The sequence below is a fragment of the Anastrepha ludens genome, chromosome 6 (assembly GCF_028408465.1).
Source record: "Anastrepha ludens isolate Willacy chromosome 6, idAnaLude1.1, whole genome shotgun sequence".
NCBI classification, from domain to species: domain Eukaryota; kingdom Metazoa; phylum Arthropoda; class Insecta; order Diptera; family Tephritidae; genus Anastrepha; species Anastrepha ludens.
The window spans coordinates 66,450,729-66,465,816 of NC_071502.1; the positions used below are offsets into that span (position 1 = coordinate 66,450,729).

General features: G+C 37.4%; 1 protein-coding gene across 1 annotated transcript in view; it reads right to left on the reverse strand.

Annotated features, from left to right (window-relative positions):
- The window catches only part of LOC128867648 (protein sax-3), a 157,674-nt gene that overhangs the window by 48,654 nt on the left and 93,932 nt on the right, over positions 1 to 15,088 (reverse strand). The window contains exons 8-10 of the mRNA XM_054109071.1: positions 14,177 to 14,337; positions 5,097 to 5,178; positions 3,748 to 3,918 (exon numbers count right to left, since the gene is read on the reverse strand). Of these exons, the coding sequence (XP_053965046.1) occupies positions 3,748 to 3,918; positions 5,097 to 5,178; positions 14,177 to 14,337 (414 nt within the window). The remainder of the gene's footprint in view (positions 1 to 3,747; positions 3,919 to 5,096; positions 5,179 to 14,176; positions 14,338 to 15,088) is intronic.

Genomic DNA, 15,088 nt, shown 5'->3' on the forward strand with positions numbered 1-15,088 from the left:
ATACCGCCAAAATAGTTTTTGTTTAATTTTTTTGAATTTTGAAAAACAAATCATTGTCCGCCCGAGTTTATAGTAGTTGGGCGCTGGGCATGCAGCTCATGTGGACATTAGACGATGGGTACCTGCACCGCTAGCCCATTGGTGCACTTTAATCTACAACGTTTTCAAAATGTATTCTAAGTGATGGCAAAGCCTCAATGCCTGCTTAACTGCCGATATGAGGGTTCACTCGCCAGCTAAAGGTATATTTCCAGTAGGAGCTCAGCCGCTTTCCGTACAGCTGGGCGTTTGGCTTCAAAGGTGCTGCATTAGTTCAAGAGCTTAAAGTATCTGCAGCTTGCGAACTCAGAACAGAATAGCAACGCGTTTCCTCTTGTCCATTTTTGAAACATCCGTGGAAAGCCACTGCGTACATATAGCTTTTGTCATTCTCCATAACCTTGAGAGAAGTAGCCACCCGACATAATACCACATAACCAAGAAGAATTGTGCGATGTCATTACTTGAAAACAACGAAAAAGGAAGTTTGTTTCCTAAGCTCTTAGTTAGTTAGTTTTTATTGGGCTATATTGCACTGCCTATATTCCATTCGGGAAGTCTAGGATTTTAAGGAGATAATAGTGGACTGTGATCTCTGATGTGGTCTATTGTGCTTGACCGCGAGCCTAGAGTTGCAGGCTTCTAATGAATTTGAACACTACTTCATACTTTTTGTTCCATATCACCTAGGGATTTAGAGTCATCCCACCTAAGTAAGTCAGTCTTCGTCTTTCGAGGGATGCATATTCGCAGAACCTCTTAGTGTCAGTCGAAGAGATCTAAAGTCACTTTTGAGCTATTCGTACACTAGCAGTGCCTTTCCCAAACACTCCACATACTTGCAGCTTCGGCACCTTCTTTACCAAATTTTGCCTCACCCACTTTTGAATTTCTGAACTCTTAGTGCCAAATACGTTATCCAATGAGTCGACATACTTTCAGAAAAAGGTCTAAATATTTATTTACCCCTAGCGATGTATAGAATTACTAGAGCACAAAAATTAGCATCAATATAAAAACCCGCACGTACTTTCTTAGTTCACTGATAGCTGCAGCAGATGCACGTTTAATGTTCGTTGTAGTGGCGCAGTAAGTACGTCCTTTCAAATTTGATGATATTCTTCTATAAGACCACCCTTTGCAATACTAAAATGTGCTTCAAATATAATCCAGCACAGTAGCCACATAAGCTTCATTGCCCTGTAAAATCCGCTTTGTTTCATAAGCCGCTCTCCCACTTTTTCTAGCCTTTTCTTCATTAATTTTCCTCAATTTATTTTGTTCCACCACTTAAGGATAATGATTATATACGCATTTACGAACGCCTGCAGAAGAGTTTACTCCTTTTTCGGCACATGGGCGCATAAATTTCACACCGTTCGATTATTCTTCGATAGCTGGCACTCGAATAGTTCACTGTGAATATTTTGGGTCAATTACCGCGGTGTTGAATTATTTCCTTAAATTTTTGTGCACCTATTTTCACTAAATGCTTTTTACCCTTTCCCAATTTTCTGATGTGCATTTTCGCTACGCATTCACTTCGAACTCGTACTTTAAATAAATATTTGTACATTCTTCGCCCTCAAAAATTCCACTTTCGCTCCTCTTGCTGTTTTTTTTTAATTTTTCCGCTACGGTTATTGACTCAGGTGTGCAATTGCTGCGGCATTGTTGGTGCTCCACTATCCTTGCCAACTGCCCAAATGGGAAATGCAAAAACTCCGAATATTTATGCGTTTTACAAGAGAAAATTTATGCAGTTCGGGCGCCATCTGGTGCACAAAAATGAAAATAGTGAATTCCATTCGAATGGCAGGAAAATACAATTTTACTCAATTTTTACAGCGAAATTTGGGTCAGTAGTAGTTAGTAAAGTATATAGTGTTGGTGTTGGTGTTGGGCGAAACCTCGATTGAGGCACTGACTTTTATTTTGTATGCAGAAAAACGCATTAATCAAAGTGTAGCAAAGAAGCTCTGGGTGAAAATTTGATAATGGAAGAGGATTGAATCAAAATAAACCTTGAGTTATATGAAAGTATCAGGAATTGGTTTAACAGGCAACCTAGTTTTGATATAATATAGCGAGCAAAGTGAATTGTAATCTTATATGTTTCCTAAGTTCCCTAGAGCTATCTTTGTTGACAAGAAAGCTTTACACAACTACAGTTTTCCCGTCGTTATGTTACATCTCACCGATTTAACAGACAGAAAACGAATTCAAGCTAGTAGCCCAAGGAAAGGCTCAATTAGACTGTAATGTGGGACATTTTTTTATATAGAAAAATGTGCAAAGCCGTCAGGGGAAAAAATTATCTAAAATCAACGAGAATTTTGAGTAACCTCAAACCTGTACTTTATGGAATTATAATTGTGTGGGCTATAAAAATACATATGAAGAATTTTTCTTAGATGAGATAGGAAAAGATAATACAATTCGAAAAACAAATAAGAGTTAGTCAAATCTGGTCAAAAAGATGATGAGTATTTATAGATCTCATTCTAGGCTAAAGGCTCAAACGTCTCGATAGACACGTTTTTAAGAAACTTGCATATCTCAGGTACATGAATATTAAAAAGTTGATGAAATTAATTTTGAATGCTAGTTGGTTTTAGGGCCGAGTGAAGATTGTAAAGCTGCGGCATCAAAATAAGCCAGTATCTTAATTGCCTAAAAGTACTAATTTTTGGACATTTCTTATCAACTTTGCGAATATACTATACGTGATACGCAATTCGCAATCCACAATAGTCCTCGAAAAAATATTAAACGGTGCAATAACCCGCGCTTTGTAAATAGTTTCTGAAAATATACCTATTAGGTAATAAAACACAAAAAAAAGTTTTCTCTTAAGGCCTACTAAAAATGTTTTCAAACAAGTGTAAAAATTCTTAAAAAATATATCTGAGCAAAATGAAAGTTCAAGATATATACAGTAAAATGTCATGGAAAATATTTTTGTAGAACATTGTAGCCCACTACCTCCCACCTAAAAGGGTAATTTTGACCTTTACTTCAAGAACCCAATCAAAAAAAACAAAACTGTTAAGTTGTTAGAGGAAAAAAAGGTTTTAGAAAATTATTCACTAGAAAATTTTACTAGTGCTCTACTCAGGCAACGCCGTCATTCCATCAACGTAAAACTTCATAGAGAACCTAGGCTAACACTAATTCCAATGTTGAGAAAAAGAAAAAAGGTAAAATATAAATTGTCTGGTATAAAGAAAAATACTTCAGAATATTTGCTATACAGCTGTCTAGTACAAAAGACAAGCAATGGAGCGGTAAAAGGTCAAACTATAGATTTCCATCATTCAAAATATTTTTTTTTGTATTTAGTAAACCAGTCATTCAAAAACAAAAATTTAAAGAGCTAAACACCGTTCAAGAGGCCTAAAGCCGTTTCGAATAGTAGAGCAGGTTTTTTTTAGAATTGTATTACCTAATATTATATTTTCCAAAAGAGATACTGAAATTACGGTGGCCTTTCTTACCCTCTAATATTACAAGCGCGGAGAATCAGTTGGAGATGTCCTTTTTGTTTGTACTCTTTGAAGGGCTTCAAATCAAAACTTTTTATTAGTACTTATAGTAAAAATATAAGCTCTTATTAGAGGACAAAAACCTTCTCAATTTTATTGAACTTAAATCATTAATTTTTCATTGGTAAAGTTTTTTTTTGATTTGCTTTATGACTTCACTCACCTTTCCACTCAACACCGCACGCGCTGCAGATATCTCAGTTGGTGGCACCGTGCCCGATTCTGTGCCCAGCGTCTTGATAACATTCGATAGTCCAGAAGGCACCGAGAGGCCGTGCGAGTTCTCAGCTCTTACAAGGAAAACATAAGATGTGGCTGGTTTCAAGCCGGAGATCTGGAAAGTTGTAAATAGGTAAAAAAAATGTGTATAACTCAAAAAAAAAAAATCTTAAAAATGCTTTTTGAGTATTTCTGAAGTAGGTTCCCTTTCAAATGATTTACAAAAAAAACATACACCTTCTTCCGACTTATATTTCTTGTGTAAACTATTGCTATAACCAAGTGGGATCAAGAAGTTATATGTAGGTGGACAAAGACCATTATGGGCTTAATTCTAGAACATCTATATGGGATCTGCTTATGTTAAGGATATGAAACTATAATGAATTCGAGTACTCATATAATTCCGCCTGACCTCCCACTTTGAAGAATACGCGGCCTGTCTTTGTTAAGAGTTCTTACAAGGCTTTGGGATTATAGGTGTACTTCGATGCAATATTTCAAGAGATGATAGTATTTGCACTTTAAAACCAGAAGTTCTGCTCAGATTTATTTGTACACCATAAGTTTTTTATTCTTAGCCAAATAATTGATATTTACACACGTAAATGAAGTAGAACTCCGGGTTAACTTGTACAGAGGATTTCAAATAGATGCAAATCATAAATTCGCCTTTACTTACAAACAGAATAACAAATAAAAAATCGCTCAACATTGTAATATATAAGATATGCAGATAATTTTCTTTTGACGATTCTAATATATTCGTATAAAAAGTAGTTGCTAACAGGCAAAGTAGGAATGAAGGCCAAATGTGCTTGAGTATGTAAAAGTACTATGCAACTAAAAGCTGAAGCAGTTGAGCTGAAATAAGATGCAAATGTGAGCCACTTTCCGGTAGAAAGGCCATAATGTTGGCTACCAGCACAAAAACAAGAAAAAATAACCCAAAAAAACAAGCTCCACTTGCCCATTTACATTTCCCTAGTTGCCTAATGTGTAAGCTTGTCTGAGTAAAGTATGTATGTACGAGTATAATATGTTTGTATGTATGTATGTATAAAAATAAATGCATGCAAAGGATTGTACCTTGGCGTATATTTAAAAAATATCTTTAAGATATATTGTTAATGTTATAGCGTTGCAACAGCAGGACACCTGGCGGAGCTGGTGAAATTTTTCTTATTCTCTAGTAGATACTTATGCATATGACTATGTGAATAGTTACCTTAAAATACCGTTAAAAGTGTATTTATGCACCTACATGTACATACAGGTATTCTGTACACTTACCGTTATTTGCTGATCAGGCACACGATGCGCGGCAATCACCCAACCCGTTTGTAGATCCGAGCTGAAATACTCCACTGTATAGCTGCAAAATGATAAAAGGGAAGGGGAAAAATTAGCATAAGTACGGCGAGAAATGTGAGGAACAAAAAGAAACGAAAAGCAAAAGAGATGAAAAGCACAAAAGAAAAAATTGTTTGAGCTGACTAGCGATAAGCTGCTGCACAAGCGACGGCCGTTGTCACATAGAAAGAGTTACGAACTCATATAATTATGTGTGTATGCATTAGGGTGGTCTTCAAAAACATCAAATTAATGCTTATTTTCAGTCTCACCCCCTGAATTGGTCATACCACGATCAAATATATCACATACAAATTTTGGTCGCGATTGCAGACGGTTAAGGGTACCTATACAGTTAAGGTGGTCCAGAATTTTCAAAAAATCGATTTTTTTGTTTTTTCAATATTTCGAAAGCATAGTATCTTAAGAATATACTATGAAACTTTGATGTGGAAATTCCCAATATTATAGCTTCTACAGCCCATTGACTAGGTAGAGAGCGGCCCGCGCGCTCCTATTCCTCAAATTTTAAACTCATTTATTTCAAAACGACTTTTTTCGGCACGGCGGGGATGAAAACAAAAAAACTATTCCACCGAATCACTTTGGATCAATTTGGATATGTTGTTCACAACATGTATCGCTATCGTCGGAACTAGAATCATAATGTGCTATTTTTTTAACTAAAAAACTAGTGAAAAAAACCCGATTTTACGAACTTTTTTTTCAAAAGTGCACCATTTTGTCAATTTTTCATTTTTTCGATTTGTTCTACTTCCGACCATAACTGCACTCTTTCTAATTAAGAATCCTTTTTAATTTTGAGTTTCAGATGAGTAGAAGTCTCGAAATTATCTACACCGTCCTGGTTCGATTTTTCGAGAGGGTCATCTTCAGGGGCATTTTTATAATAATAAATATTGTTTCAAAAGTAAACAACAAATTTTTTTGCACGCTCAATAAACGTACTAATAAGCCCGAAAATTTGAAACATCGTTTTTTAAGTTTTTAATGGCAAAAAAAAAATCGTGAAAATAGGTGAAATTTTCGTGCTCTAGACCGCCGGGTACACTTAAGGCATGTCACACAAGTCCAAACTACCCTATGACGGCTCAAAAAAGTAAAACTAATTTTTCAATTTAAACCCCAAAATCAATTCTACTGTAGCTGAGGATATATATGCAATACCATATATATACATATATACAATTGGCGTTTACACCTGTTTTTGGGTGCTTGGCCGAGCTCCTCCTTCTATTTTTGGCATGCGTCTTGATGTTGTTCCTCAAATGGAGGGACCTACAGTTTCAAGCCGACTCCGAACGACAGATATTTTTTATGAGCAGCTTTTTTACGACGGATTTTTGCCATTGCCTGCGGAGGGGCGACCGCTATTAGAAAAAAACCTTTTCTTCATTTTGGTGTTTCACCGAGATTCGAACCTACGTTCTCCCTGAATTCCGAATGGTAGTCACGCACCAACCCGTTCGGCTACAGCGGCCGCCGCTAAAGCCCGATCTGTTTAATATGTTAATAAATTGTATTTATTTTTATTTAGCTTGGATTTTTTCAATCTCTATAGAGTCCCTACAATCCTTAACTGCCTCTAATCGGGACTAAAATTTATATGATGAAACAGGTAAGCAGCAGCCACAGATATGGCGAGCATTTCCATCACGGCGAAATGAGAACTGAATACGTTTTGTCCCGGAAAAGCATCAAATTCCATAGCAGGAATCTTTCGCAGACCCGTTTGGTCACGCAATGATAGCGCGAAAGTGGTGGCGTACGCCTCAGGTACATATGAAATTTAGTACATCAAAATTGTCACCCGGGTTTACGAAAAGCTTTGAAGGCTTCCCTAAGATGGAAAAATTGTGCTCCCGAATGTCCATTTCACTGTGAAATCGATAGCTTTTGCGTTGTACGAGTGAAGTCTAATTTTGTTTGGCTCGATTTGATCTTATGAAATTTCGTGCAACAGATTAACTCTTGTGTTCAGTAGAAAGTTTAGGAAAACAGGACCTGTTAATCAATTTTATTAAACAATATACCAACAACAACACGGAAGCAGCAAAGAAGATTAAAAAAAATTATAATAACTCCTATACCGTTAGTTTGTCAATCCATATTTATTAAAACTTTTTAGCTTATTTTGGTCCACCATAAATATTTTTCCTTATTTTTTTTTTTTTTCAACACACTGCGTGGATAAGCTGTTGATATACATATGTATATTATACAATAATTTTATTCATACTTTCGCGTATGTATTGTTTGTGCGCACACATCCGTTGTGGACCAATTTCATATGCAAAATAGACTATTTTTGTGGCAATTTAAATGGAAAGAAGCATTTTGAGTTGCACCAAAAAATTTAATAATGACGGAATGAAAGGCGGAAACAATGGTGCAAAAACCGATTTGCTGGCACAAGCCTGCAGCATAGGTACATATTTAATATGTAGCAACATTTTGAAAATTTGAAATATGAAATGTGTATTGCTGCCACAGCTGCAGGACTGGGCGTGTTTATCAAAGGCAAGTTTTCCAGCCACAAACTAACAATAAATGCCTACAATAGGAATGTTGATAAAAGCATAGAAAATGCGCCGCAAACAACAAAAAAAGCCTGCAAAGGAGCAGCATTCGAAAAAAGGAGGCGTCCACAAAAGCCTTCCTGAGCATGCACGTACTAGTATATGTACGGGTATGTGTGAGTTTGTGTCGAAAGTTGGCTGCTTTCATGCTGGCTAGCAAATTTTAATGATGCCCGAAAAAGTCGCAAACGCAGAAAGGCAAACGAGTGAATGGCATTGCAACATGCAACTAAATTGCAGCCATTCATTCGAAATGGAGAACAAAGCCCGAAAAATTTCCAGCTACAAGCAATCGCTATGCACTTTATTGGCATAGCATAGCAGGACATAGCATAGCGTTGCATGGCGTGTGCCATTTTATACTTTTGATTATGTTAATTTGCGCAAATCTAAATCGCCATCACTAAGACAGATCAAGAAAATGTCAGAAAATAAAAGCAACAAAGAAAAATAACTTGCAACCGAGTGTGGCATTGTACTAGAATGCAAGACCAGCTGGCAATATTGCTTAGTAAGCTGGAAAATGCTCGCCGAAATGTGCGCTTGACCACCAAATAATAGAAACGCGGTCGCGGCCAGCAACATTGACCGCGAAACGGCGGAAAAAATGCATTCGCAATGCAAGGCATGCTACATGCAACATAGCAACGATTTGGTTCTACCGCTAAGGCACTTGTGGTCAGCAGCTAAGCAGCACACAAATGCACACACACACACACAAGCCCATATCCATATATATGCATGCATGCAAGTGCTAGCGTAAAACCAAATTGCTAAGCGTGTTGCTGCACTGCCGTGTCGAAGTGCGCCGCCACTAATCAGAGAGCAGCCGCAGCGGTAACAGCAGCCGTTAAATGGCCCAAAGCTGCTGTTGCCACAAAATACCGTATTATTAGTTAGTTACTTTTTTTGGTGCTCGCTGGCTTTTTCATGCCTGCCATAGCGCGATTGTGTTGCAAGTATGCGATGCATAGAAATTGACGGCCACAAAACAGGAGAAAAAATTCCGCGGAAAAAAGAAAATCCAGCAAAAAACGTTATCTACGCTGAAGTCCAGCACTTCAAGGTAAAAGTCAAAAACAAAAATCGAGAAAAAGGAAAAGCAATGCCTTATTTTACAAAAAATGCCCTAGCGCATGCATGCAACACTCGTGTGGCATATACGAAAGCATGTCGGGCGTGTACTCCAGCGCTTATATCTAAGCACAATAGATTCACTTAGCACAGTTGAAGTTGAAAAAGCAAAGGATGCAACAGCTCGGCCTACATTTTATTTCGCGTTGCTCTTTCGCGGTGATGTAAAACTCATTGAAATTTAATCGCTCCACAGTTTATTCCTGGTGGCAACAATTGTTGCTGGTGTAATGATTCTTGCTTTGATTTTATGTTTCCACCTTAGTTGCGCCAGTTATTGTTTTTGCTTATCATTTAATATTTCGCTCTGCCACTTGTCTATTGTTAAATACGAATTTGGCTTGAGATGGTAAGGTGGTTGCATGGCAATTTAGCAGATCGCTTGCATTTAGCGTGAAAGGATGAGTTTGTGTATGCGCCGAAAGATGACATTTGAAAATTCTCTCTGATAGTTATGTTGATAACTGCGTTAAGTGTTTGGAGATTCGAATGGTAAGGGAAAAGAATCTTTGAAGAAACCATAATTCTTGCCAAAAGAGAAGACACAATGAGCACTGAAGGCGTTAGAGGGTGAATGAATTGAAAAGCGTTGTTCGAAAATAGAAGCATACCACTCATTTGATTCGGTGTTCGATGGACTTACAATATTAAATAGTAAACAAATTTATTGTAACGGGGCGCCCTGGGGATGGAATGATAAATATTGCACCAGGGAGCGCATGAAAAACCTACTAATGAAAACCAGCTACCTTTCGGAGGCTCAGTTTGTAGAACATTATCAAGACGCGCGCTAAATATTTAAAAAGTTTAAGTAATGAAATGCAGGGTTCGTACGGTAAGCATGCATATATGTGGCTATAACTTCCCGAAACCATTATTTTTCCATTCACTCTTTCTCATATAAGACATGAAGGACTCCAACTTAACTCAAAAAAATGAAGATACTTCTAGATTCACACAGATTTTAAAATACCTAATTTTCTTAAGCGCGCTCGATCATTCGTTCATAAAGTTCGCCGACGTGAATTGGAAGCATGAGGCGGCGAGTTATCCAAGAAAATCTCCGATCCAAGAATCCGATAAAGAGAATAATTGATGGCTGTGTTCCAACTCTATAGAGTTCCTATAGTCATGCACACGAAGTTTCCATCCACTGATATGGTTTTGGGATTTGTAAGCAACAAGGGATATGTAATTCTACCACAATTCTTTACTCAAGGATTTCGAGTGAATTCTGCCATATATCGCGGTTCTAGAGACAGTAGTGAGAATCAGAAGTCACATTATACGCGGTGCGGGCTGTCATCGCTATACAGTTTTCAGTAAGTTTTTGCTCCTCTACATAAGGCGATGGCGACACAAGATTGGATGGCTGAAAATTTCCATAACCACATTGCACCAAACTTATGGCAGCCTAATTCCAAGCACATTAATCCCCTGTATTACTACGTATGGGGCGTAATTCAGCGTGAGACCAATAAGCATCTTCATAACAACATTTCTTGGGCATTTGTTTTGGGCGTGCATTGATTTCTGACCCGGATTGAGGCGGTTATTGGAGATAATGGTAATTTTATTCAATTATTTTATTAGATATTCAATAAATTAAAGTTGTGCAAAAAATTCGTGAATTTTCCTTATATTATATTTTATTCAAAATAAAAGTTAATTAGTTTTACTCTCAAGTTGTACTCAAATGCCGCACGCACTCTGTATATATAACCTAATTAAAAGCTTATAGCGCCGCCATAGCTGGATGGGTTTGTGCATATTCGAAATATGCAGAGGACATGAACCGCCAAAATCATAGAAAAATATTACTTCTAATATCAATCGCTCCTGGGCAGGCAATGGCAAACTTTCGAGTGTATTTTTGCCTTCTTATCTCTACTAACTGTATGTTCCTCCATTTGCGAAATAACCACCTTTTTGGCGTGTTGCGTTCCACAAATCGCAGGAGAAGCTCGGCCAAACAAACAACAAAGAATGTGCATGCCAATTACACTGTCCAATACAATAATAAAAAATAATAATTAACAAGGTTCCGGCAATGGATTCTGGGGAGGGGGACAACAGAAAAATATAATTCTATCTGTGATTCCAAAATGTATACTTAGTTTTTTTTTATATAAATTCAATATACTATAAGTTACCGTATCACTATTTTTTGGCCTTGGGCAATTTTATAAAGTTATCTGAAAAGGTTCAGCATATTCCAGATATAAAGTAATGAATAGTCTTACCCTTATATTTTTTCTTTTGCCTGCCTCTTTGTACGTTCTAATATCCGTAATGAACGAAACTCTTTAACAGAACTTTCTCTAGTGTATAGAGGATTTTTTTTTTACAGTACAGGGTGGGCCATATAGCGTTTGCTTTTTGAACCACCTAATTTTTTGAGAATGGTAACACAAATGACATGTCAAATGTGTTCACAATTTACTTAAAGGTTTGACATTTACGAAATGGGACGCTATACGCTGGAACAAAATTGGGAAATATTGAAAACCTATTTCCAAAGTGGTGAGTCTTCTTCTTCTTTTCTGATTCTTACATCGGTGGCTACGTCAATAAGCAAAATTGTCTGATTTGGGGCTCAGAAAATCCACACGTTACTGTAGAGAAGCAAATGCATCCACAATTAGTCACTGTTTGGTGCGGTTTTTGCTCTGACGGGATCATCGGGCCATTTTTTTCGAAAATGAGCGAGGAGCCGCGGTTAGAATAAATGGCGAGCGTTACCGTGACATGCTCAGCGAGTTGTTTCCAAAAATTGAAGAGGATGATATGGACGACATTTGGTTTCAACAGGACGGTGCAACTTGTCACACTGCCAAAGTTACACTCGAATTTTTGGCTACCGTTTTTGAGTTCCGATATCAATTGGCCGCCTCGGAGCTGTGATTTAAGCCCGTTGGACTATTTTTTGTGGGGAGCCGTTAAGGACAAATGCTATGCGAACCATTCAGAGACGATTGATGCTTTAAAACACGAAATCGAAGTTGCCATTCATGAAATTGGAGCCCAAAAAATCGAAAATGTGCTTAAAAATTGGGTTAATCGAATGGCCTACTGTAAAGCCAGTCGTGACAGTCATTTGAACGATATAATTTTTGATTCATAAATGACAATGTTCAATCTTCAAAATAAAAAAAAAGTTTGAAAAAATATTGATTAGTGTTTTTTTATAGCCGATTCAAAAAGCAAATTTTACATGGCCCATCCTATATGTGTTATATACATGTATTAAATTTTTTATCCTAAAAACATTATTTTCCAGGTAAAGCTAGCGTGTTTAATATTTCTAAGACCTCTATTTATGGTCCAATTCAATTCGAATTGAAAGCATAGTTAGTCTAAATGAACAAAACATGTAGCTTCTTAACGAGTGACCCGCCACTGCGGGGTGGCCCAAGCATTGCGTTATTAAATAATTTGGAACATTGCTTCGAAAAATTCTCCCAATCACCTTAAATCACCTTGGGAATGGCAATATGATCTTCTAAGAGATATTATTCCACAAGCTAACCCCGTGCTTCGATTATTGATCTACAGAAATTCTTAGTTTTTCAGCAAATGTTTGGTAAGGTCCAACATTCACTTAAATCCTGCAGCGTTGACATAAAGCCAAGTACTCCTGTTGTTTGCTGAAACATAATTAAGTACCTGGGCAAACCTCACAGCCGTACCAGCTAGTACCTGTTCAATTTCCATACTTCTCCGAATTGTTGTCTATGTGCTGAACTTCATACGGCTCATACTACTCATATTATTAATGTGCTATAGTGCACTAAGTGACTCTATGTGGTCTATTGTGCGTTTCCGTGAGCCTCCCGCTTTTTGTTGCATATCCCCAATGGACTAAGAATCGCACCCGCTAGGTGTTCGACTCTTTGCCTTGTGAAGACCGCACATTCATTATTATACTCATTCGTACACAACTTACTAGTCTATGGAACGGGAATAATGGCCTCTGAAAAATGTATCGTTAAGTATTCTTGAAATTTCTTTACGCAAAACGTCAAAAATAGGTTAAACTTTCCGCCTGTGAAATAAAGGATAAGCAATACTAAAAAAAGTCAATATTTGTCCTGGCGAAGAGTAAAAAACATTTTTTTTTAAAAGCAGGAATATGAGTATTATATCTTAGACTGAGTGTAAGTGTTAAAAACATTTTTTTGAAAATTTAGTCCATTGGAGTTTTAAAGCCCTTCAAAAGATAAAATTGGTGAGAAAATGTGAAACTGAGTATGCAAATTCGTATACGAAATTCTTTCACGTGCATATGCAATTTTTCCTGCATAACTTTTACCGTCGCCCTGTGTTACCCACCTGATCAATTTCATCAGTGGTTCGAAGCGGTTAATACAAGCGTAGGTAGTCATTGTTCGACTTTTCTTACAACTCCACCTATCTCGCCCACCGTCTCTCTCATACCTCTCGCGTCTCTCCCCTATCATTTTCTGTTTCGCTATGGTATCACAATGAACCGATTTGATTTCGCAACGCTTGTTAAAGACCGTTCACTCAATAATCGATACCAAATTAATTTATTAGTACCTCCAACAAAAATGCCATAATTTTTATTTAAAAACAAAGCAATGCCACACACACACATTACACATTGCTGCTCACTTTTCCAATTACTCTACTGCTATGTATTTGCTTAGCATTTAGTTCGCTTCAAAATGCTTTACTTACTTGGTGAAGAATATTAAATGAAGCCATAAAGTAATTTAGAAACCACTTCAAAGCATAAATTCTCATTTATTGGCAAAATTGTGAAAAATCGGTAAGCAAAGCTGAAGTCAATCACCCTGCCAATAAAGCTGGCTCTGATGGGGAAATACGACCACGTACATACAAACAAAGTACCAATCAACTACAAAACGAGCGAGTAATCACAAAGGAATACAAAGCAATAAAGTGTTGGTGGAGTTGCAAGGAGTAACGATTGCGAGACCTTTGCAAAGCAAAAAATGGGCAAAGCAATTTGCCGGACTGCATAGACAAAGCATTTTGTTATGTTGAAATTTGCAGAAAGTTGGAAAAAATTTGGAATAATGCCACCACGCGCATACACAAGCGCACATTAACTGAAATTTGCATATAGTTGGTGTTGATAAAGGACTCGCTTGCAAAATTATTGTTTTGCGAAGGAAAAGTTTACTTTTTGGGAAAAGAAATGAAAAAGAAGTACTTAAATGCTAAAATATAAGCAAAATTCAAATCAAAAGAGAAAAAATTAAACCAGCAACAACATTCTTATACGTATGCATCACTTACCCTATAATTGGACCAGTTGCTCCCGGCTTCTCTTGGCTGCGCGACCAACGCAATCCGATGCTATGCTGTGTGACGTTCACCACCTTTGGTGTGCCGGGCGGTGCCGGATAAGCACTTGGATCCACCGAACGATGCAGCATTGATGAACTGCCCTTTTCCACCTGCCGCAGTTGTAGAAGTCCAGCAAAAGAAAGCAATGGAATGGCAATAATGATGTTTTTTATTTTGTTGAGACATAAACGGGTTGTTGCCCAATTTTCCATAGAGTGCAGCCATCAGCCATCAATGCAATTTGTTGAGCGGTGTTTTGTTGTTGGACGCGTTATGAACGGTTGTCGATTGCCAATGGCGATACGTCATCATCATCATCCAGCCAAATGGCGCATATGCAAAATGCAAATATGAAAAGAAAGGCGAAAAGATTGCAAAATATGAGTAAATTGTTGTGAAAAAAATAACGGTTGTACAATTTTGTGGTCCTATTTGCTCTTTTTACTAACTATTCGCAACTGCGCTTGTCATCAGCTTCTCAGAGTAGTTGTAATTTACCAGCACTTGAGTGACATGAGTGATTGGCATGCTGACAGACAGCTCGCCGACGTTGAGCCACCGAAAAAGATTTGAATGATATAACCCCTGATTTGAATAGACAAACACATGCACACGTATAATAGTATGTGTACTTAGTTACCTTCGAATTTGGGATTGAGTGATCTGCAGTGCCGCATGGCGCATTGATGGATGGATTGGCTAGCGCTTGAAAGCGCTTTAGAATTGAAAGCTGAAGCAATCCATTGGTTTAAAAATATTACAAGAGGAATAGTAGTTCACAAGAAAACCAAGAATAATCCATCCCCTAAAAGTGCTCAGATAACGTCATGAATGTTCCATAAATATTAGGGTGCTTTACTC